We start from the raw sequence: 26,004 nt of genomic DNA on the forward strand, positions 1-26,004 counted from the left end.
GGGGAAGACAAGCACGTTATTATGAAAATCCTCAGCAGGCGAAAGCGGGGTTATAAGCATGAATAAAATAAGCGGTATTAAAATCCACTTTCTTCTCTCTGTGCCCTCGCTCCCTCCTCTCTTTTTCTCTCCCTCTCTCGCTCTTCTTCTCTTAGTCCCTCTTTCCCTGCAGCTGTCCTTGTCCCGTCCGACGCCTTGTTCTTCCCTCTCAGTGTAGGCGCCGAGTCCGAACTCGGGGGTTCGCGGGCGGAGTAATGGCATTCCTCTTCTCCTTTCTCTTCTCCCTCCTTAACAATTTACTTCGTTTCGGAGAGCGCTTCTCTATCTAAGCCCGGAGCTGTTCTCTGTCTCTGCCGGTTCCTTGATAAACGCGACTCAGCGCGAGATCTTTCGGTGAGCGGAACAGAGTGGAGCGGAGCGGAGCCGAGCCGAGCCGAGCCGAGCTCGTCTACAACGAGATCTGCGAAGACGGTCGAGAGGAATGATCGCTCGGTCGTCGATTGCGCGGAAATATAATTTGGACATCACTCGGCCATGGCAGCGGCCGAACGTCGATCTCGCGGAATCTGATTGTTCGCCGGCAGAACTGCGGGGAAGAAACGAACCGCGGAGAAGCCGAGATGACGTTAAAACGAGCGCACCGCGCCGTGTGCGCGTATTAATAACGTTAAAAGTCGACGAGCGTCTCCGCGGGAAATTATCCCACGAGATTTGCTCGACGATTGAACACGCTCGTTCGGCGAACATTCATCGAGTCGGTTCGTTCGTTCGTTCGTTCGTTCGTTCGTTCGTTTCATGTCGTCGTGACTTCGCCGAGTTTACGATTTATTTTCGCGAGTGCCGATGTTGGAATAAATTATTCGGAGCCTACCGCCGTCCCGAGGGAGTCGGCGACTGGTTTTAGAGGTGGTTCTATGGTAATGACGGCAGTGCATGAATATTGAAGGAGTAATCTTCACGGTTTATGGTGTGTCCTTTTCGCGCGGCTCGGTCTCTACGGTCGGGCGAGCGACGGCGCAGGCGGGCGCTTGGGTCAATATCGGCTTGAAGTTCGCTATTTTTTAGCGGCGTCAAGTAAATGAACCGGCCGAGATAAATGACGAGAGCATGCCGATATTATCGGGCGAGATCCATTTTTCACTCGGGCGATATCGTTCGAACGCAGCGACGGCGCCGGCGGTGGGGGCCAGCCCGAGAAACGAATAATTAATTATGCCACTGTAATCAGCAGAAATATTTGATCGATATCGTTAGGCCGAATAGCAAACCCGATTTAAATCCAGAACTTCTCGCCTCGGTGATACATTCATTATACACTTGCTGGGCGTGCAGCGACAAAATCACGCGCGCGCGCGCTAAAAGCGGATTCATTGTGTTCTAACGAGCGATTATGTGATCGTATAAAGCTTGATGCGCGGGAATAAACAGCAATTGCGCGGATGTCCAATTAACATTTGCATCTGCTTTGAAAAGATTTGTATCCTCTTTTATCATTTCCTGCAGCGATTCAACGGTAATTCGCTCAGCGAGCCGTTACGTCGGCGAGAAAAAATTGCCGAGTCGCTTTTTCCGTTGTTCTCCCCTTCGCGTCGAAATTCGCGTCCCGAATTCCTCCGCGATACCGGAAGATCGTACAATCTTATCAACTCGAGGTGAACGATAATTCTGCAAATTTTCCCAAGCCTCGATCTTTCGTCAATGGTTGACCAACAACGAAAAACTTCCTCGGCCACGTAGTAACAATTTTTCTCAGTTTCATGGATGCGCGCAATTTTGATCATATATCCTGAGAGTTCGATATATGTACCTTCACGGCGAGCTTAATGTACTTTCGTGACGGTTCTTTGCTCTTCCCCGGGATGAACGTGTATTAAAGCTTCTGCGTCATCTACTGAAGTTCGCGAAGTCTCGCGAAGCGGAGTCATGAGGGCGCACATGATCTGCAGCGATGCGCGAGCAGCGTTAGGGGCGGCACGCGGTAGCGTGCTGAAGAAACGTGAAGGCCACGAAAGGCTGGACGCGTGCCAAGGCGTGTACGAGGCGCGAGCGAATGTCGCGCTCGGCGAGAAGCTTCTCGCTCCCGAGCTGACGAAAAAGCACGACGAGCGAACAAGACCTCCCGTTGCAACGACTACGCCTTTATCATCGTTAACGCGATTCGACGATACACCTTTCCCGAATGGCATTCTCGTCCGTCGCATTGCCTCCGTCCAAGCGATCTTCCTCTCGCGCGTATTAGCGTAACCCAGTTACCCCAATTATCCCGCGCGTCAACGTCGTCGCGGGGGCAGAGGGGGGGGGGGGAGGAGGAGGAGGAGAAGGGAGAGACCATCCTCGTCCATACGCGACGCTAGTTTCCCATCGGGCCGGAAATGACGGCGCAGCACGGCGAGATAAGCAAGAAGACGCGCGTCAACGCTAAAGAATACACCGGGGGGGGGGGACTCGAGCGCGGCGGGGCGGCGCGCGGGGGTAAGCGCAGCTCGAGCCAGCTCGGGCGGAGATACGGAAACAGATGGGAAAGCACGCCGAGGTCGGAGGGTGCGAAAGCTGGATGCGCTCCAAGGCATATGCCGGGGCAAAGTGGTGTCGCGTGTACGGGCGATCTCACTTGCGGTTCGCGCTGCGTCGAGAGTCACGTCGAGAGGCGCGGGCGCGCGTCCGACCGTCCGACGCGCCGGTGTGCGTCGGGCGACATCGTCATTGTCTATTCTTCCCTATTTCGTCACGCTTTTGCCGCGCCGCCGGAGCGCACTGTCTGCGTCGTTACCATGACTACATCGTGACGGGGGTGGCGTATGCACAAAAGTATCAGACCGCGCTCTCTCTCCCTCCCTCCCTCCCTCCCTCCCTCTCCCTCTCTCTCTCTCTCTCTCTCTCGCGCGCGCGCGCGCTTCTTTCTGCACTACTAGCGAGGCGAGGTGCGATGCCCCTCTCCATTGAGAGAGGAGAGGGTGATGGTGAGCCGAGGGAGTTCGATGTGAGACACTTGCCGCGCGTTACGAAAGGGTTCCGACGGCGACGATGACGACGATGACGACGATGATGCGGAGGTGCGACGTCACGTTTTGCGCGTCGCCGAAACGATTACTTCTCATCGTCGCTGAACCCTTTCCTCGCGACACGCGCTCTTGTGTCTATTGTCTTCGTGGCGGCGCGGCGGCGGGGCGAAACATTTGCGTTGCTGCGAGGAATAGTCGACGACGTCGGGTCGTCGTCGTCATCGGTGGCCGCGACGAGAGCGCTCGTGAAAAATATTCGCAGCGAGCCCGGTCGTTCGGTGTTTCCCAAGCATCGGTGTAGAATGACGTTTTGGCTGGTTTGCCTTTTATAGTAAACATTGACAAATAGTAACATGGCGTGTGCTATTACGCTCAACCGCGTGTTGCTTACCGGTGCTTGGACAAGCATCGCCGGCCCGACCGCTTGAATATTGCAGGAATTAAGCGACAACGTCCTGTCAGTCGTTTCGGATTTTGGAATAAAAATCGACCGATAGTATCGTGCCGCGTGATACTCCACTTAACGCGCGCGAGTTTCGCTACTCGCTGGTCGACGAAATGCAGTAATGTGGCCGTGACAACAATGTCCGATCGCTGGAATTTCGTCAGTCGGTTCCTTTCTTACAATAAAAATCGACGAGAACGGTGTCATGGCGCGCGATACTCCGCTCGGCCGCGGCATGTGTTTAGCTTATCTCGCTTGGCACATTCCCTTACGCTCATACCTCCCCCCTCCCCACGCCCCCCGCCCAACGTTCCATTATTTCCGTCTGCTTCCCATGCGAGAACATTGTCCATGCGTGACGCCAGTCAGGAGAAGATTACGATCCACGATCATATCTTAATTGTATACGCTTTAAGGAGGAAGTTATTATCCCTTTTCTCTCTTTTCGCCTCGAATTGCGCGCCGCGCTCTCGCGAAAGACGGCCGCTTCGAGGAATAAATTCCATTAGGCCCTCCCCCTTCTCTCTCTCTCTCTCTCTCTCTCGTCCAACGTGAAATTAAATCGCACACAATGCGCGTGACTAATTCCTGAAGACGCATAATGGCAATAATAACACGGCGGAGGACGCGTGTTTCCGAACACGGAGCGAAGAATACGGATAAGTGGATAATAAGAACGTCTCTCGGCGATGCGTGTCGCGCTGGCGAAGCCGCGTCGGGATTCCTTCTGCACACCAGCAGCCTGCGCGTGTATGTGGCCCTCGCTATGGAGTCCATTGTATTCGGTAGCGCGAACAACGCGCGGCGGCGCGGCTGGTAGAGTCGTCCCGGTGGCCGCGAAACGATAGCATTGGCGATCGCGATAGCACGATTGTCACGCGGATAAGCCGCGCATGCAAAGCAGTCGCAATTAAGCCGGCATGATTTGCATAAAGGTATTGTTTAATGGGGGAGAACAGCCGAGTAGGCGAGAGAGAGAGAGAGAGAGAGAGAGAGAGAGAGAGAGAGAGAGAGAGAGAGAGAGAGAGAGAGAGAGAGAGAGAGACAAGGGACGGAGCGCGCCGGTCGACAGAGAAATGCCGGTGATGAGCTCACGGTAATTCGATTGCATTCCGTTGTCTGTGCGCTGGATGACGCTCGATGTTCGACGGCAAGGCAGTTATCGGCAACGAGTGGTGGGTCGTCGAATTAGCCGTTAACTGCCGGTGCAATCGCATCGTTGCCGTGGCGCGCCGCGATGAACAACGAGAAACGGCCGGCCGGCCGGACGCGGCGGAATTTCTTCGCCGGGATCGGCGAGGCCGACGATCTCGATATTCTCTCGACGATCTACGTCCGATCTCTCTCGTCTGCCTTCGGTCGGAGCGTCGGACATGCTCCCGATGATCGACCGCGAGATCTCGCGAGCGCGGCGCAGCGCGGCGCGACGCAACGATGAAAAATACACGTTACCGCGCGAGACTCGGCGGCGGCCGTGGGTGGCCCTAACGACGTTTCTCGCGCGCCGATTCGAGCTGGAAAGAATTGCAGTTTCACGTGGAAAAGAGAGAGAACACCCACTCGCCGGGAGTCACGATTTATTGCGCTCAAGACGCGCGAGAGAGCGGCGTGGCGGCGAGGGACGCGTCGTTCGTTTATCAATCATACGCGGAAGGAAGTATCCGCAGTCGCGGAGAAAGATTAACGCGCCACGAAGCGCGCATAACACGGGGGACGATCGCCGGTGGAGACGTCCGGGGGGGGGACCACGTGGCGCTTTACACATCCTGTTTGTAGGCGAACCGGACGTCAATTCTTCTTAGATTAACGCGTCCCCTAGCGGGCCCACCGCCATACCCGGCTGAGCGGGCCGATGATTTATGACGCTCTACTTCCCCCTTCGCGGCATTTGAAATGGAGACGTTTCAATGGAAACGTCCGTGCGCGGGGGTGTTCGCGCGCGACACACGGCACGGCGGCGCCGACGAGTGAAAAGCGCGACCTCGAGTAGCTGTCGGTGGAAGCGGCCATTACTAACGTATCGAAGTTATTAATTTCCGTCGTGTTGTACGTGCGCATGTCAGACGCGGACCACCGTCATCGTGTCGTCATGAAACGGCGACGACGACGAAGACGAAAAGGAAGACGATGAGAACGACGGGGACGAAGATGATGATGATGATGAAGTCGGAGACGACGAAGACGAAAAGGAAGACGATGAAAACGACGGGGACGAAGATGATGATGATGATGAAGTCGAAGACGACGAAGACGACGTAGACGAAGACGAAGATGACGAGAAGACGACGACGACGACGACGTAGATGCCGAAGATGAAAACGAAGACGACGTAGACGACGAAGATGACGACGAAGACGAAGACGACGAAGATGACGAAAACAAAGTCGAAGACGACGAAAACAAAGTCGAAGACGACGACGGCGATGTCGGCGGCGGCGACGACGCAGGCCTCGTGCCTGCGTGACTCGGCGAAGGACGAGAAAAGTCGGGATTGAATAGGATATTTTCAGCTACGGCCACACGGCTGGCCGTCGGCCGCAAACCGCTCGGTCATTGCGCGATTGATTCCACAGTCAGACATATTCCAATGAATAAATATGACGTGCATTTACGCGCGTATAATAAGCAGCGCCGCCGCGCCTGGCTCTTCCTGCTCTCGGCCTGTGCCCCCTTCCTCTCTCTCTCTCTCTCTCTCTCTCTCTCACTCTCTTTCTCGTACGAACGGACACGACTGTATTATCCGCCTTCCGTTTATTTATTCCGCGCCATTGTGTTTCTCTTTCCTCGTGATCGAGCGCCGTGTTAGCAAGAGAGCAAAGAGAGAAGGAAAGAGCGTGAAAAACGCGAAGGGCCAACGAAACGAAAGCGCGAGAAGCGCGTTGCTGTGCAATTTCCTTCGTGCGAGCTATGAAATTCGCGCAGGTAAAACTCTGATCAGCGTGATCAACGCGGACTACGCACGCTGCTGGGATATTGAGACACGCTGAGAGGACTCGCGCGCACGCGCGCCGCCTCCTCTATTTATCCAAGTTTCCTTATTTGCGGTGCTTTGTTTTACGAGGCCGGTGCGAAGGTGAAGCGCTATAAGCCGTAAAGTAGCACGACGACGTTAAAAGCATATACTCGTATCTTTTTATTACCTTCATCGCTCAATTGATGTGGCACTAAGAAAGTTAAGCTTATGCCGCTTTATCACCTATATCGGGCTAAGGGACTCGACTCAGCCTTAATACAGCGGAGCTTAATTCTCGCCGGCGTGAAAGCACCTCCGCGAAGAATAACTCTGGCTAGCAGCTCTCCTCCGAGTCTCGAGACTGCGTAACGCCGGCATAAAATACCGGCCGATCGAAGCTGTCACACATGGTGGGAATGCTGCTTAAAACGCAATCAGACGCTCTTCGGCGCGGTGACGCTCGTGGCGCGGAATCGCGTAGTGACTCGACGCTCGCAATCGTATTTATCCGTCGCTGGCCGGCGACGACAGCGTAATCGGGTTCTACTGTCAAGGCTGCGCGATTTTTCGTCGCATTTTCACTTTATTATATCCCGCAATCGCGCGCGCGCGCGCGTCATCCCTACATGGAAAACCAATCGCGTCGCGTCGCGTGAAGGCAGCGCTGCTGAAAGCACAATAACTGGGCCGCGAATTGCGACGGACAAATCGCGTTACGGCAATCGCTTCGGAGCGCCACGTTTCAGACTCGCTTTTTCCTCTTTGCGCGAAAGTTCCTCTTGATTGCCGGCAGTGATTCAATTGCTCGTACGGAAACACAGCCAGGACGCGCGCCGTCAGAGAGCAATCGCGTTAAAAAGCCTCGCCCCGTCGGGTTTGTCGTTCGAGAAAACGTGTTCCGCTGTTTCCGTTTCTTTCTTTTTCTCCTTTCCCCCCCCCTCTCTCTCTCTCTCTCTCTCTCTCTCTTCGACGTTCCCGTCGAATGTATTTTCGATCGGACTTTGCCCGATCCGTGCGGAAAACGGCCAATGGGCCCGCAATTCGCCGTTCGTCGTTATCCGCCAGCTCGAGGGCTGATCACACACATCTTTCGCGGGCGAAACGGCAAAACGAGAGAGAGAGAGAGAGAGAGGAATAATCGAAAAGCAGCTCGCGGGCAGGCCCGTGTGCGCGAAAATATATTGCCGTTAGGGCTGCCGCCGTCGCCGCCGCTGCCGCGCCGTCGCGCTGTCAGCAGACCGACGCGGAAGGAAGTTGGATTACGGTGAACTCCACGGCGGGGATTTCACGTACACGCCGACGTGACGTGTAACACAGCGGAATATGTGTGTAATCCTTCGGGAATACACGTGATAATTATCTCGGCGTAATTAATCGTCGTCGTCGTCGTCGTCGTCGTCGTCGTCGTCGTCGTTGCTGTACGCTCGGACATACGACGTACGTGTCATCCCGCTGGAATCGTCGCTTCTTAGGAACGTCGAAATCTGACAGTCACGAACGATAATAATCGCGCGCGAGCGCGCAGATCGCGTGGGATCAGCACACTTTTGCTCGTGACGCGACGTGTGACGAAATGTTCCCGTAAGAAGTAAAACTAACGTATCCTGTGGGGATCGAGGTCAGTTCGATCGCGAAGAGGAAAGCCGGCGAGAGAGAGAGAGAGAGAGAGAGAGAGAGAGAGAGAGAGAGAGAGAGAGAGAGAGAGAGAGACGAGGAGAGGAAAAGAGGAAACGTCCGTTTCCATCTCTGTTCAGGCCGCGCAGCGCGTCATACGGGCAAATGCAGATTTCGGAGAGTTCCGCGCGAAAAGTCGGTCGTCCTGCCTTCCATATCCTCCCTTTGATCTACGCCCGAAACTCGCTGATCCTTATTCTTCGCGGCTCACTTCCGAGTCTCTCGCGGGACTTTCGAAACTTCGCTCGCGACGCGGCGAATCCGCGATCGTATGTCACGGAGTACAAACGCAATCACCGTCGATGGATTTCAGACGAAAACACCGGCACAATGGCGCGCGATTCGCGATTGCACATTGTACGCGCGCGCGCGCGAGAGCGTGTTTCCTCATCGGATTCTGCCCCCCAGACAGAGCGGATCTGCTTTCCCACAGTTGCGTATTTAGCAATCAGCAGTGGCCAAGGAATCAGTTCAGCGAGTAAGCATTCCAGCAATTAAATTCGCAACGACTATCATTCCACGCACGGTAATCCACGATAATCCGTAACACGTCGGCCATATCGGATTATTGTTCGAGCCCGGTGTAACGGTGAGCGTGCAACATCACCGGCGCTTGTACTTATTAATGACGCGATTTGCGCGAGGCGTTTCCCGCTCCTTCCGAGGTAACAAGAGAAAAACGAGAACGTGGCGCAGGATCCTGGCGAGCGAAACGCCGCTGCGTCCCGTGTTTTTCCTCCCTTCGGCGCAGATTCTCGCAGCGTTTTCCTCGCAGATCTCACGCTTCAAGTTTGACTATTAACGAGGAATTCGCGTTAGCCAGTTGTCGCCGCAGGTGACGCTTTATCTGAATCTGAATTTCTTTTTCTCACGTACGTTACAAGCGAGAGATTGGAAACGATCGACTCTTTTTTTTTTTTTTTTTTTCGTGAAGAACGTAATCGCAGCGAAAGCGAAATACCTTTCGCTGTCGTCGACGGGGCAACGCGACACATTTTCCGCAACGTTTCGTGCCACTTGCCGACTTAACGCGTCGAGGCACAGCCGTTTGCTCAAAATTGTCCTACGGTGCCTACCGCGCGTCCTCCGTGAGAAAAAGACAGAGAGGAAGGAGGGAGAAAGAAGAGAAGAACGGAGGAGAGGAGTGAAAAGGAAGAGGGTACACACGAGAGAGAGAGAGAGGACACGCGTATCTCCGGCTCTCATCGCTACGTCTTATTTGAACAGCCGGCGTTCGCTGCTCGTCGCACGCGGAACTTCACAACGGCTCGGAGGCGCGAGCGCGGTACAACGGCACACACAATCATCGGCTCCGACGCGACCGTCACCGTAAGCGGAACGTGACGTCGGCGAAATGCGCTCGCACGGAAGATAAACGCATTCTAGCTAGCTTCCATTGAGTCCACGCATTCCGTCACGCCGGGCATTCAATGTACTCGCACGTCTGATCTCGTTACGGTAATCCGTAAATACCTCACGGCCGAATCAATCAGGTGGTGAGCGGCTACCCCCTCCCCGACTAGAAATTTTGATCAGGTTTACCTAACATTGGGATAAGGACCTGATAGGGTGAATAAAAGGTAATCCTAAGTCAGTTTTTATAATGTCCTAACGACAAATGAGTAAGGAAGACCTTTATAAGGTTATAATGATTGGGTCCATATTAGGACCTTGATGTAGCAACCTAGTGTATGATATAATATGGTTCAGTTAATCAGGTCCTTGTCGAGATCTTATTGATTGTACCTAATATGATTTGCATCATCAAGTTTTAACAAAAAATTTTTGGGTGTCACTTCCAAATATAAAGATGTTTGCATTGAAAAAACACTTCACAGATCACTTGGATATATTTGTAAAATGCTGCAGAAACTATCCTTTTCTTAGCAGTCTATAAATAGTTGTAAAATTAACGTGACATGCAACTTTTCTCTTTAACATTACTTTACGTCTTGTCACCTTGTGATATTCATCTGATGTTTCTTTTCCGAAACATTTTACAAGTATGCTCGAGCGATCTAAAATATTATTTCATGCAAATATCTTTTTGTTCGGAAATGACATGAAAGAATTCTCAGCGTGTCACTTCTTATTTCTAATGCCATCATCCAATATAGCCGTGGCGAGTAATCAGGAGCCATAATTGGAAAAAGAAACGTAATAAGGATTCCATAAGGTAACTCAATAAGGACCTGACCAAGAGTCCTTACTAAGATCCTCCACGCTGCGTGGACATGACTTACTAGGACCCGATAGTATTACCTTATTGGGACCTGATGTCCAAATGAGGTTAACCTGATCAGGATCATGGGATAAATTTCTACTCGGGTCTAGTCTTCCTCCTCTAGTCTTAACTCTTTCGTCTGCCTCCTCTTGCTAGTCTCCGTGAAAAATCAGCTGATAATAAGGTGATGAGAAAGACGAAGACACGCACATAGCCGAAAAGCCCGCGCGCGACTGTCCGTAACGTTAGCGCGCGTCCCGATCGTCGCGAAACGTCGTCGGAGGGAGATATCCGACGGCGGAAATTCTTCGGGTAGACGAGCTATTAACCGCGCCTACCGGCAGGAGCGGCCGAAGCCGGACGCGTGACATCTCGACGAATTCATCGTACGGTGCGCAAACGTACGATGCATTCATTACCATTCACAGCCCGGCAGCACGGCGAATACCGGGCTGCACGGTGTATAGCGTGCGCTTTACTACCGGAGGCGGTCGGCAGGATGCAGTTGCGCGCACGCTATGCAGCAAGGATAAGCGCACTTGCTCAACTTCTCTCCCGCCTCGCCACCGCCGCTACCGCCGCCACCGCCACTGCCACCGCCATCGCCACCGCCATCGCCGCCGCCGCCGCCGCCGCCGCCGCCGCCGCCTGCTGGCCGCCCACCTCTTACTTGGATTCCAGTCCAGACAAACAGGCTTGCTCTCTCACAGTCCGTGCGTTTCGCCAAGCAAGCACAAGCCGCGCGAGCGAGCGAGCGAGCGAGGGTGTTTGCGTATCCCGGCAACCCCTACACACTCGGGGTTTGGGCTGGCTCTCTCGGTCGGTCCCCCAGCCGTATATACCGTACAGTTGTGTAGTACGCGACAACTGCTAAGTGCTGCAGCAATCCGGCATCGACGCCTCTTACACGGAATTACTGTTAAGCGCGCGCCGCTTCGCGCGTTTCCGCCCTAAACTGATTAGTCGCCACGATTCAGCAGAGTATCCCTCTGTCTCTCTCTCTCTCTCTCTCTCTCTCTCTCTCTCTCGTGTGCGGCGCCACGCCACGCTACGTTACGTTACGCTACGGCACGGCACGGCGACGTGCGGATACGCTAACGCGCGGTGAAGGGCATGGGACGGACGGAATCGAGAATTTCACGAGCCCGCTGGGAGTCCCCCCGGACCTCGTCCTCCTCTCCCGGCCGGGAACATCGGGAGATGGTCGAGAGGTGTCAACGACGCGAGAGCGAGTACATCGACCGGAGGGAATCTTGGAATTCGGTCGAGCGACGAAGGGAAGACCGTAGCAGCATTACGTCGAAAAACACCAAGACCGAGAGATCCCCTTTCCCCCAGCCCGATACGTTGCGCGATTCTTTCCTTTTACTCGCCGCCCACTCTCATCTACTACTAACCCTCTCGCGCCACCTCCCGCCGCCGTCGCCGTCGTCGTCGTCGTCGTCGTCGTGCGAATGCGGAGTATTTTTATGACTCGGAACATTTTACAGCGTGAGAGAGTGCCGTTGAGAGATGGTTGAGCGGTATCGACGTTTCTCGCGAATATTCTTGTCTAGGGTGCGGCGAGCGAGCGCACACCGCGCGAGCACTCTTCTGGCGAGTAAAATAAAGGATACGCGCGCGCGGATGTACTCGCGGTGAGATGACACACAAGAAGCGAGTACACACAAAGAATATATGTCGCGCGCGCGCGCGCGCGGTAAGGAAATAGAAACATGGAGAAGCGAGAGCTTTTTGCGGACGTGATTTCTCGCTCAGCGCGGCCGAGTTTCCACGAGAGATTGCGCGTACGTACGCGTAAAATCTCGCGATACCGCGAGAATCACACAGCGGCTACGACTCGATCGAGATCTTGACGGATTGAGACGGAAGGCACAGGCTGCTGCAGCCTCACGAAGATAGAAACTTGATCAGTTTTCCGGCTGTATTTCTCATCGATGATAACGGAACAATAATATACGACATGTCGTGTTCGATCAAAACACACCATCGTTAGTCAGCATTTCCCGTCACCCTGTCAGACAATCGTTCAGTTCTCGTGTCACTGGTCGTGACTCATCTTTCGAGCAGACGAAATCATTGACGATTCGACGAACCGCCGTAAGCCCCCTCGATATTTCATCCTAACCGTCTCTGATGGGATTTTCAGATTAGACAGAAACGTGTACGAGCCGCGATGCTTAAACTCGATCGCGCTGTAAGACGAATTCATCAGACGGAACCAACACGAGTCTGTCCGCCGAATGTACGAACGCGGTTTCAGCCAAGTAGACCATCGGAGAATTCGAGCGTTTCCCGTGGAAAGAAGATGGAGGGAGACGACAACTCGGTGCTGAAGATGCATACATATATATGCACATGTACATACGAGAGAGAGAGAGAGAGAGAGAGAGAGAGGGGAGTTCGATCTCAATTATATATTCATAGCTGGAAAGGGCGCGTGCGCATGCGAGAGTGGCGGTGGAAGTCAATAGAAATGAAATATCAACTCTTAGGCCCCCCGTCGGTCGCGCCTCCTCCCCTCTTCACCGGCCGGACCGCCTCTCCAATGCGGGAGATCTAAAGTGTTTTTCGATATCTCGAAAAATACCACCGCGCCGCGGGCGGCGGCGCCCCTTCGCCTCGCTTTTATTTCGCCTCGCGGGCCGATCGCATGCGCACCGGTGATACAACTACCCTCTCGAGCGCGTCTCTTGCGAGGGGCGGAAATCGCCCGGTGGACCCGCCGCCGAACGCGCGCGCGCGCGGACGATAGAACGCAATCGTCGTAGCCTCGCGTATTCCTTACACGCGATACCACGGGTATGCGATTGCGGGTCACGCTGCTGCCAGATGCACTGAGAGAAAAGTCTATGATATTTGGAACTCTAATGATATAGTAACTAAATTATAGTTCGAAATCATCATCATATTTATAGTAAGTATTACCGTAATCTATCGGTAATAATTACGATACAGGCATAGTATAATCAACCATATAATACTTTTACCAAGAATTATAGTAAGTTAAAATAAAATTAATGTATGGATACAAATATAAAATGGTAGGTAAAGTAACTCTTTTATATAGTCTCAATATTACCAGAATATTTGCCAAATGATGACAGATGTAATTATATGAATATTAAATCTCGCTATATCTGTGAATGAGAAATTATCATATATATATGTGGTAAAAGTAACTAAACAATTATTTAAGACAATCATTGACTATATGTTTGTGTTTATTCTACTATATTTTGCAGGTTCGACGAACTATAGAAATATGGTTGACGCCAAAATGAACTATAAAATATAGTGAGATTATAGTTAATTCAACTATATCTTTCTATCAGTGTGGCAATAAATATCTGTATCAAGGACCTGCGATCGCGTAACAGACACACACACACACACGCGATCCTGCGCAACTTGCTCGCGACGTAACATGGGGTAACGCGCGTCGCAACGCAACGCGACGTGAACACGTTGGAATGATGTCACGTGGTTCGTGAAACGAACGAAACCGCGCGAGTATTTTTTGCTGATCGACCTGACGGAGACACGATATCATGGTTGAGCTTGGAATATCTAAAAAAACAAAACCCTTAACAAAAGCGGATCTATTTCTTACGTATACGATATACTTGCAATTCTGCGACTCGAGACTACGATTTAACATCTTTGATTACAGTTCGAACATCGCGAAAGATCGTACTTCGACTGGAAATCGTAGAGACCTGCGAGCACCCTGCAGCACGCTGGAGAGTGGGAGGGAGGGAGGGAGGGACGCGGTTTGATTAAAGAAATATACAGCGTCGTCGAGACGCGCCTTCGCGTCGTTCCCCATCGACACGGAGTTTCCATCGCTTCGCGCAAATATCCCATTTCTGCACACGCAAATCTCTCTCTCTCTCCCCCCCTCCCTCGTCCTTTTTCGTCGCTGTAAGTAGATCCGTAAATAACTTTATCATTCACGGCGATGCTAAGAGGCTTAACAGCTACGGCCAAGTAGTACAGAGTCAAGCTATCGCCGAGACCTCCGTCCCTTCTTCTGCCGGCCGAGCTTGAATATGAGATTACAAGCGGCGCGCGCTCGCTCTCCGATCGGCATTATCCGCGTTTTGTATAACAGATGAGACGCGAGACAACAATGTTGCTCGGCGCGGCCACGATCTCCGCAGCTGCAGCTGCCGCGCGCTGCTCGCGCTGGCGGAACGCGAAGACGCGTGGCGTGATTCCGCTCCTCGCGCCGCATTCCCACATAACGATGCGCATTGCAGCGCCGTCGGCAGGCAAGGCAAGGCAAGGCAAGGGGGGGAAGGAGGCAGTCGTTCGTGGTCGTCCCATTGTTAGACCATTTAGATATATTTCATCGGCCGCGCTGCGCGCACGAAGGAACGGCGCGCGAGCCTCTCTTGGAAATCGCGCGCCCGCGCCCGCGCCGCGTATGCATGCACGCTCTCTCGCTCGCATACCGCGCGGAATGTTATGCATCATGCAAAACCCTCGATGTATTAAATGATCCGCCGCTGGATTCGAATCTGATGGCCGCTCGCGCTCCTTTTGGTGCGACCCAGCACCGGTCCGCGCGCCGGAGTTTGCTCGACCCGCGACTTGTACGAGGTTTGATCAAAAAGTAAGGAGAATTTTGAAATTGCGCGCGCTGTATCTTGTTTATTCAGTTGGTTCTTTTTTTGGTGTGTTGGTAGCACTAGCAGTGACGTACGTGTAAATTTTCAGGCAGCTCTGCGACGCTTAGTTTGTGTTTGGCGAGCGAATGAGCAAGACGTACTTTAGTGTGTGCGTGTGTGTCTGTGTGTGTGTGTGTGTGTGTGTGGCGATTTTTGTACGTGGCGAAATGTCGGATCAGAGAGTTTGTCTGAAATTTTGTGTTAAAAACGGAATTAAGTGCAGCGAAACGTTCAAAATGTTAAGGAAGGCCTTTGGCGACGATTCTATGTCACAACCACGAGTTTGTGAACGGTACAAACGCTTTCAGGAAGGCCGAGAAGACATCGAAGATGACGCGAGGTCTGGGCGTCCACCTAGCACGTCCACCAGTGATGAGAACCAGTGGAAAAAGTTAAGGAGATTGCGCTTGCTAATAGAGGAATCACCATTAGAGAGGTTGCTGAAGAAATAGGAATTTCATACGGCTCATGCGAAGCGATTTTTACTGTTTGGAACATAAAACGAGTGGCGGTAAAATTTGTTCCGAAACTGCTGAATTTTCAACAAAAACAGCATCGCGTAACCATCGCAAGACCACCTTATTCTCCAGACATGGCCTCTTGTTGACTTTTTCCTATTTCCCAAACTCAAAAGTTCCATCAGTTTTCCTCAAACTGGGAACTACGTTGGCATAAGTGTATATAACATCACAGGCAGACTACTTTGAAGGAGATGGGATAAACATTGAAGATTAAATAAATAAATACTTTCCGAGAAAATTAAAAATTCTCGTTACTTTTGATCAAACCTCGTACGCCGCGAGTATCGACGAGTATCAAGCAGCGAGAGGGCTGTGATAAATATATAGAAAAGGGTACACCTCACCGATTTTTTTCATTTTGAAATATGTTATAAAGGATAAAATTCTGAGTGACTTCCTGATACAACTACATGGGGGGGGGGGGGTCGCTTATAGTTTCCGAGATATTTGATTTTTAAGTTTTGGAATTTTGATTATCCTGGAATTAAATTTCAGATATCATAAGCTGACGTTATTTACAGTACAATCCAAACAGTTAATCCAAACATTAGTGTATACATATACAAATATAGTGAAACAGTACATATAAGGGCTTCGCCTCTCCCCCGCACCCCCTCGCCAAAAAAATCCTAGCCTGACTACTAACTTGTTGCATCTTTATATATTGTTGGGCGATGTTGAAAAGATCTCCTTAAAAGCCACAACACCTAATTATATGCAGATATTATAATAAGTTAAGTTGAGCCAGCTGATAGATCTTAAGAGAACTTTTTTCAACAACATCCAAAAATATATAAAGATGCAATAAGTTATAGGTTAGGTTAGGATCTGTTTGGGGAGGGGGTGCGGGGGAGGGGCAGAGCCCTTCTCCCGCTTATATGTACTGTTTTTCCTATATTTAAAGTGAATGAAAACTGCTTTTGTCTACTTCAAATACACTTCCACGTACAATTAAGTATAAAACTTTAAAGTCAACTATCTCAGAAACTATAAGCGACCCCCGTATAATTGTGTTAGGAAAAGTCACTCAGAATTTCATCCTTTATAACATATTTCAAAATGAAAAAAATCGGTGAGGTGTACCCTTTTCTATATATTTACCAGGGCTGTCACCGAGCAGGTCGCTGCCTGTCACGATTCGTCCGTCATTCGCGTCGCATCGCCGTGGAAAATCCGAGATTCGCGCGTCCGATGCGTCGCAGGAATGTCTCCTCGGAGAGCGCAACGTTCCATTCGCGTTACGCGTGTTACGCAATAGAATACGTTCGAGTCGCCTGCGTTAATCGTCTAGTGAGTGTAGAAACACGCGTTTGATGCGATGCGTTAAATCCTTGCTTGCTTGAACTGTTGACGTTTAATTCGCGCTCGCATGGCACACGTGCGTGTCTATCTAAACTGAGAGAGAGAGAGAGAGAGAGAGAGAGAGAGAGAGAGAGAGAGAGAGAGAGAGAGAGAGAGAGAGAGAGAGAGAGAGAGAGAGAGAGAGAGAGAGAGAGAGAGAGAGAGAGAGAACAAGCTCGGAGAGAACAAGCGCATTCGTTACATCAGGCCCGTTCTTTCCCGCACAAGTGGTCTGCGCTCTTTGTCTTTAGAACGAGACGAGTGTATAACTTAGCGTTGAAGGGAGGAAAGGGACAAAGCTCCAAAGTGCAGCGCTGGTTTCAGCTATTATAAAAGGAACGGGGAGCCTGTCGTGTGCCTGAGGCGACCGGACGATTTTGCTTGGTGAAAGACCGGTGGAACGTCCGGGAGACGCGAGTCCGACGAGCAGGGGATGAAAAGCGCGTTATCTCGTCACCGATGCGTGTCAGTCAGCGCGACCGTGCCCGCGGATCGACAACTCGTGAACTCTCGCGGCAGCCTCGGCCCGGCGAATGCCGGCAAAGCCGGGAACTGAAGGCTCGGATTTTCCGAGGCCGCGCGCCTCTTAAATCTCAAGCGGGGAGAGACAAATGAACCTGCGAAGGTCATGCACAGCCGTGGCGACTTACCGTTAGGCGGGAACTCGTAGAAGAACGCGGATCTCGGGCTCAGACAACTGGAACAGAGGAAAATTACGGTTAAAATATGCTAACAATTAAAGGAAGCGGCGCGCCGCTTTTGGCGACCGCCAAAAGCGGCGGCGGCGGCGGCGGCGGCGGCGGTGGAGGCAGAGAGATGGAGGTGTCTACGCGCTTTTCCCGCCCTCGTTTCCCCCGTCGTTTGTCGTACGTTCTCGCCCGCGGCGACATAGTTCGCGGCGAAATTTCCGGACAAACAGCCGGTCGATATACTTGACGGCTGGTCGCGTGTCAAAGTGACGAGTATCGATGTTAAGCGTAATAGAGTGACCGGTTGTCGGGATTTAATACTTCCTTTGACGAGCTGAAATGGAGTATCATCCTGCGAGCGCATTTCGATGCTTCGATTACGCGCCGATAATGAATTTACTGGTGTTTGAAGAGTTAATTTCCATTTAATTGCTATGTAATATGTATTTGGCTTCTCGCTCGCTCGAGAGTTTAGCGCGGTCATTTGTGTAACGTGTAAAATAGCATTTACGCGGATATATCGAGCCGTCGTCCGTTCGAGCGGCGTTCTAGTTTTACGGGGGAATTTGTTTTATATATATTTCGCGATACATAGTAAAATTTTGAGCGAAAACGCGACAAGGAACATCGCCAAGTTCGTCAATTGCCGATGCCTTCCCTCTCCCCCCCCTCTCTCTCTCTTTACTCTCTCATTCGCAGGTAACGCGCACATCTCGAGTAATTATGCAACGGCGTCCGCAAAACAGTTGGCGTCGAGAGCGGCAGGATTCGACATTTTTATATTTTTTGGGCTTTTTCGGGCGGTATCTATGCTACATGGTGACAAACAAGCAAAGATTACTTCGTTTTACGCGGCCAAAATATGATTTCCCCACGGGCGACGGCGTGCCGAATTATGTACCGATTGTCAAAGGCAACATTACAGCGCGCGCGCGCGCGCGCGTGCGCGGTTTAACGGGGCAACAGGATTCTGTGTTGCAAAATTGCGGAATTATTATGTCGTTATTGGGACGAGTTTCTGCAGCGCAGTCCCACGAGCGCTCGTTGTTGTCCGCTCTTGTCCCGAATGGCCGCAGCACAATTTTTCCCCAATTCTTCTTTTTTCATCGCGCGACTTGTCATGAACGGAACGGAAGAGATCAAAGTGTGTTTTACAGGCGTTTAATTGACCAACAATTACGGCCGTCGGACAGTCCATTCGTAGACGTGACGGCACCGCTTCCGGAATGCGCGCATGCACGCTCGAAATCACGCGAAGGTACCCTCGCGGGCAATACAAAGAGACAAATGAGACGGGAGAGATAAAGAGAGGATGACAGAGCGCGGCGCGTTTAGTCCTCTCGTTAACGCTTTAATTGATTCGCCGTGTTTGCGGTATTGCGCGTCTCCGCGCAAATAGAAGCACGGACAATTGGTAATAAATAGCAGCGGGATAAAAATCGATGACACTCGTCTGTATAATTTATGACGAATAATTAAAACATCAATGATGCAACGAAACAAGAATAGGCGGTGCTTTCTGCTCTCAAAGAAAGAGATGGGAAAATAATTGTCGCTCGACGCGCTGTTCGATCGAAAAGCCAATGGCGTGCGTCTGTGCAATTAATAAGAAATAATTGTCACGTTAATAACGTATAACGAGACATAACAACGTAAAACGATATTGTTCTTTATTTATTTCGATAGTCAATAATCGATAATTAAAATATCAATGACGCAGCGCGACGTGAGCAGACAAGGTATGTTCTGGCTTCGAAATTCGACACGTCGTCCGAGCGAAAAATCAACGCGGCGTTAGCTTGTACAATTATTAATGAGAAACGATCGAATATAATAGATAACGTAACGGTACGAGACAATGGTCGCTCGTAGTCTCGCAGGAAGAGCCGGAAAAATGAGGAGCTCTCTCGCCGGCCAACGCGCCACGTTCGATAGAGCATCACGCGTGACGAACAAGCGAGACGCGCACGGACAAAAACGGCTCATTTTATTCGAGTCGGCGATCTGATTAGTGACGAGGCCGCTTTCCGGCGGACGAAGCGCCGCGGAGAGAGAGAGAGAGATACGCTAAAGTCCGATACGCGGCTCTCGGAGAGCACGCGAGGCCTGCTCGTGGTGTCGTCGTGAACGCCGACGCGCAGTGAACGGTGTTCTACCTGGCCAAGGTATTTCAGGTATCCTGCCGTGGCAGCAGACACGCGGCCGATCTCTTACGGTAGATCACGGCGGAATGCGCGCACTGCGATTCCCAGCTAACGTTAAGGGTCGTGCCAGGAGCGCGGGCTAATCGTCTTATTGACTGATCCCCCGGCGTTCTCTCGATTCTATCGAACGTACCTACAAAGGCGATCCGCGCCGTAGGAAGTCGAGAGAAGTGCACGCACACATACACACGTGCTCGGAGTGCTCTGCCTCCGTATTATGTATGTGTACGTGTCAGAAGAGCGAGAGAGGGCGAGCGGGGTGGGCTCGGGGGGTAGAATGGTCCGCGGGGTGGAGAACGGCGAAGAGGTCGGTAGTGTTGACGTGCCAGAGAATCGGTAATAGATAGCGTCGTTCCGCCTCAACGTATATCCTGATACACCGCGCCGTAATACTAACCGCATACTAATAGGATCCTTTGACGAAAAGCTAACATCTCGGCGCGCGAGCAAACCGCGTTGCAATTCCGCTTGGGACATTCCGGGCCGCCTCGTCGCGTCGCGTCGCGTCGCGTCTCGTCTCGTCTCGTCTCGTCTCGCTTCGCCTCGGCGCGGAGGCGGCGCGGTGATGGTCCTCTCTCTGCCTCTGTCTCCGCTCACGGTCCACTGTGTGGAGTCGATTGCCTTGAGTGGCCTTTGCCCCCTCAATGGATTCGTAATGGAGACCGTTCACAACGCGGCGCAAACGAATAGCGTTTCGTCGCCGCGGCCAAAAGCCGCCGCCGCCGGCCAGGATCAGCGCCGCTCAGAGCGCTCAAAGAGGGAGCGGTCGCTTGTTATAGGCGACGCTAATTTCGCGACAGAGGAAGCTACGGTACGACGCCAGCACGCGCGGCTGCCTCAAACGTGTCTCATGTATTTTCCGTTAACGATCGACGTTGTTAATTCCGACGAAGCTTGAGAAAGTTCTTTTTAACGAGGCTTCTCGGCTGTCGCGACTTTTTGGACTTTTAATACGGCTGTCTTGGGATTGCTGACGACACGGGAGTTGAGGCGAAATTTTTAATTGAAACTCTCAATCCTTTCATTAGTCGGCGCGGCGCATCGTCGTGACAAATGTTTGTCGGTCTGCGGAAGGTACTCGTCGTACCGAGTCACTCGAATTCTTCGCTCGTACTGAGCGAATCCTCGATTCTGAATCGTCGAGTGAATAGCTTCGCTCAGAACCCAAGAGCGAATCTGACGCATTCCAACGTCACAGGAACACATTCGCTATAATCGATTGGCACATTCGATCATATCGAGTCAGGACCCCGCTGAGAGTTCGAGCGAAGCGTTCGCTCTTCCGGTTGCCCGAGTGGGATTTTCACCGTGTCGCTCAGAGCGAAAATACCGCCACTTTTTTCCCACCGATTTCCAAGCACGAGACCGTGCTTCAAGAAATTCAGAGAGCATGGTAACTACAAGAGAGATATTTCCGCGAGAGAAAACCCAATATCTCCTTTAGTCGGCCGTCAAAATCGATCGCGCATCGGGCTTTTCCTTTTCTCGCGAAGCTCGCGCGAAGCAGCGCCCGACTTGTCGGCGGGACTGATTGCTTCTTCCGTGGATAGCGGCAATCGCTTCAGAGAGTCGCTAAGAGAGTCATGATTACCGCGGCGAGCGGAAAGAATCGGCAGCGCGCGCGAGTCGTGCGGCGCGCGGCGGCCGACGCAAACGAATGGCGAAAATGGTTTCCGCTCGCGGCGCGCTCGCGCGCCAAGAATTTCGATGAGGCTGTCGCGAGGGCTGCTCTCGCTCTATCTCGCGGCTGCCCCCTCCTTACGTGATTGAAAACTGAAGAAAAGCGCGCTGCTCCATTCATCTTTAAGTTGTCCGTCGCGCCGAGAGCTCGAGAATACTCGGGCATGCAAATTCCTTCCTGACGAAGTCAGCGCGAGTATATATATATATATATATATATATATATATATACACACTCGAGCGTTGTTCCCGTTGTTCTGCGCGTTTCTCGCGCGCGAGCAATCTCTCCTTCGCTCGCTTCTTCAGAGGCGCGGAGGATGGACTTTGTTGAAAGGCAAAAGGAAAAAGAAGGAAAAGGGAAGTAACTTTTCCTAGGACGTTTGGACCGCTGTGGCGTTTCGGGGAGATTAACGAGATAACGTTGCAACGAAAACAGCGCCGAACTTCGGAATATCCTCTCTGGATGTTTGCGAAGTCTTATTACGCTCTCGCTGACGTTTCTTACGCTCCTCGCGATCCTCCGGTATTTTCGCGTTCTTCTCGGCGCCTCGCGACTTGAGCGCGACGCCATCGGCGGCGGCGATCGTCTAATTCGGTGGACTCGATAAAAACCGATATCGCGTAAATGTATCCTGCGGATGGCCGGAATTGTAATGTTGCGCGAATAATTTGCGTCGGAATTTATCGGCGACTCTCGTGATTATTCCCGTTGCCTCCCGTTAATTTATTTACGCTCGGCTCGAAGCAGCCAGCTAGCTCAAACGGGGACTTTCAAACGAGACTCGCGCACGCGTGCGCGCATTTTTACGCGCAGGCGGGAAAGTTCGTTAATAATGATTTCACGCTTGGGAAAAGATAGACACTAGAGGCTTAACTTTATATACGCAAAACACGACTAATGGCAACTGACCGAATTGCAAACTGGATGATGCGTGCTTCTCTTTTTCCCTCCACTTTTTACGAATAAAGACACGTCTGCGGGGGGGGGGGGGTTGACGCTGAATACGCGACTCGCAGTTGACGAGGTGAGGACATAGAAACGGCACGTATCCGGCATGCTGCATTAACGTGATTCCGGTATAATCACGCGCGATACATTTGTAATAATGAATAAATTTGCGAGAGAATAGCAGTTTCCGTCGTTATTCATATAAGCGCACGCTCCTCGCTGAAATTTCGACAAAGTCCCGTTATACTTTTGTTTGACAAAAATAATCGCGCGTCCCGCATAAAATATACGCCACCGCGAGATCCACATTTAACATTATGAGATTACATTACGCGTTTAATACTCATATTTTGTTCACGCGCGAGTGGCGATAAATAACCAAGTGCGCAAGTATAACGCAATACCGCGATCACAACGGGGGGGCTAACACTCGACACTTGGTAATTTTGACAGAAACAAGTCAGATTTATGGTGATATAAAATAATTTCAAATGCAGCTTTAAATCGCCCGCTGGAATACGGTCACGACGCAAAAAACACCTCCTCGTCGAGAGAAATATTAACGCGACACGCGGACGATGAGGTTCCGCGTATCCTTCATCCGAACATTTCTTGTGCTTATTATTATAACGCTCACGAAAGAGACACGAAATCCCGTGTAGAGCCGACCCTTCCAAAGAATGCGTTGGAACTTTTTTTTTTCACACAACGACAAGAGTGATAACACGCATTAACACGGGTTGTTTTAGCATTAGCGAATAATGCCCGCGTGAAATACAATTTGGAACGTAAAACAATTTCGATAATATCAATTGTCCCCTCCGCCCGCCTGTGGATACGCGACATATGTCATCGATAACAAATATCCGCGCGGCGGCGCACAGTGGAGCGGAAAGCAGCGAATTTATGGACGAAAGCATAAAAGCGACCGATTTTTAAGCATCGCAATATTTCCAGCGCGAGAACCAACACGTTCTAAATTTCATAATTTAATATCGTGCGATCACGCGTGCAGGAATATTTGGTGCAATATCAAACTATTAAATTCCTCTGTGCAACATCTAACTATTTCAACGTGCGAACGGGCTTTCCCGTCATTGCCAGACCGACACAAGATGGGCTTCCGGCCAAAAATTTGTTCCGTCGCATTGTGCGACAATAATAAAGCGCCGTGTCCGAGATAATGAGCGCGGAGCGATAGAATTTCAGCCGCGGCGAAGTCGTGATGCAGCAAACGCACGTGCTCGCGAGGTGCGCGCTCGCGCGCATTCGAGTACTCGACTCGACTTGGGCTGACTTGGGATGAGCGAGCGATTCGACAGCTTCGTCGGTTGCGATCGAAAAATCTGCCTTATCCTGCATGCGGGCCCCCGAACACAGATCGATCGAAACGCGCATGAAACGGACGGCGCGACGATTGTATAGGCGGGCGGATGAGAGCGCCGAAATATGGAAGGGACTAAACTGCGATTATACGCGGAATGACGGGCGCGCGCGAGATCGAGAGTTTCACGACGCGGATAATCGAACGCGCGCGCGGCGACGCGACGCGCCGCGCCGACGAGTCGATAGGATTACCTGGCCGTCGACACGACAAAACCGACTATCGGCCGTGGCTGTCAACACGTCAGTCAGGCTTTACTTCGCCCCGTTATTGTCCATTTATTAATTTATGACCGGGGCCTCGTGCGATTGTTTATAACGCGAATGTTCCGACGCCCACGCGAGAGCCCACGCCGTCGGACGAGAGAATTCTGCGACGTTAAGCCGCTCTCTCTCTCTCTCTCTCTCTCTCTCTCTCTCTCTCTCTCTCTCTCTCTCTCTCTCTCTCTCTCTCTCTCTCTCTTTCGCCCTCCCCTTTTCCCTCTCTTCCGAGTGCTTCCTTCAACCGATTAATTCTATTATAAATTATTCAAAGCGTTGCATCTCTCTCTCTCTCTCTCTCTCTCGTTAAAGAGATGCGGCGGCGTATGTCGCGGCTCGGCTTACGACGGTTAATGGAAACTGAGATAGTATCGACGGAAGCATCAATGCTTGATGCTTCTCCGCGCGATCGTAACTTAAACAGGCGGATGTAGCGCCGCACTTCTTGTTTACTGCGCTTTGCACCTGCAACTCGCGCTTAAAATATCGCTGGCCTGTCGAAATTTCCGCCGATATTTTTTGCCGATTGCCTATTTCTCGTCGATAGCAGCGAAACAATACACGTTCGACACCAAAGTATCTTAACATTTTTATTGTTGCACCCGACGTTTCCTGCCGCTTTTCAGATAATTGTCTAGTCTCATGCGAGCGTGGAACGATGTATCCTCGATCGAAATCATGGGGATCATGATCTGACGGACTTTTGCAAGCTTTTAATACTAGGGAGTAACAGCGGTTGCGAATGTTTGGTTTTTATTTCCCTCCTCCTCCTTCTCCTCCTCCTCCTCTCGCTTAAATCAACCTGGTCTTCGGCCTTCTCCGGTCCTGGACTAAATTATCGGGAGGGCCGCGGTAGGGGCTCGAGTTATAAGCAGTTGAAAATGAGAAAGCGCGCGCGGTTCTTAATACACCGTGTACCAAAAAGGTTCCCGGATAAAAAGGGGATGTAATGTATGTACCTTCTTCCCAGCGCGTGATTTGTGTATACGAAACGGCGCATCGTGTAATGAATTCCACGAAATAAAATAAAACGGCGGCGGCGGCGGCGGCAGCGGCGACGACGGTGGCGCGCGCGCACGTTCGCGCGTCCGAAAAACCGGACGTTACACGCGCGTCCGCTGCATTATGATAATGACGTTGCATTCGTGCTCGCGCGCGAATATCCTCGGCAGAAAGACATGACGGCCGGTCGACCAGCCAGCCAGCTAGCCAGCCAGCCAGACCGGCCGCGGCCGGTTGCATCATCGACGGGTAATCGTTAAACGCATCATCGACCGTGTGACAAACGGCCAACGCTCGTCGGCCGTGTGCGCAACCGCGTATAATTAATGCACGCGATCCATTCGTCAATCGGACGCGATATTCATCTCCGCGTTGCTAATGAATTCCGCGATCATCGTCTAGCCGCTCCGACGCGCGTCCCGACGACACGGGGCTCTCGCGCTCCGCTGACGGATAATAAAAGCGCTTGCATGCGCGCCAGGGTCGGCGGTTCGAAGCTATCGTCGTCGTTTCCACATCCTTTCCCGAAATTTTCACCGGCCTGGAAAATTGTCGAGATTCGTCCCGATAACGAGCAGTTACACATGTACCCCACTGATGGAAAAATATAGTTGAATTAACTATAATCTCACTATATTTTATAGTTCATTTTGGCGTCAACCATACTGTTATAGTTCGCGGAACCTGCAAAATATAGTAGAACAAACACAAATATATAGTCAATGATTGTCTTAGATAATTTAGTTTAGTTACTTTTACATTTTACACATATATGGTAATTTCTCATTCACAAATATAGTGAGATTTAATAGTCATATAATTACATCTGTCATCATTTAGCAAATATTCTGGCTAATATTGACTATGTAAAAGAGTTACTTCACCTACCATTTTATGGATTTGTATCCATACAATAATTTTAGTTTAATTTACTATAATTCTTAGTAAAAATATTATATGGTTGGTTGGTTACACTATGCCTGTATCGTAATTATTACCGATA

At 51.4% G+C, this 26,004-nt stretch overlaps 1 protein-coding gene across 5 annotated transcripts in view; it reads right to left on the reverse strand.

The window, feature by feature from the left end:
* LOC105181690 (SAM and SH3 domain-containing protein 1) overlaps positions 1 to 26,004 on the reverse strand; it is a 388,936-nt gene that overhangs the window by 64,815 nt on the left and 298,117 nt on the right. For all 5 annotated transcript variants that reach the window (XM_025306536.1, XM_025306535.1, XM_011138643.2 and 2 more), the window contains one exon: positions 17,484 to 17,530. In XM_025306536.1, the coding sequence (XP_025162321.1) occupies positions 17,484 to 17,530 (47 nt within the window). The remainder of the gene's footprint in view (positions 1 to 17,483; positions 17,531 to 26,004) is intronic.

Source organism: Harpegnathos saltator, unplaced genomic scaffold (assembly GCF_003227715.2).
Source record: "Harpegnathos saltator strain DR-91 unplaced genomic scaffold, Hsal_v8.6 scaffold789, whole genome shotgun sequence".
Classification (NCBI taxonomy): domain Eukaryota; kingdom Metazoa; phylum Arthropoda; class Insecta; order Hymenoptera; family Formicidae; genus Harpegnathos; species Harpegnathos saltator.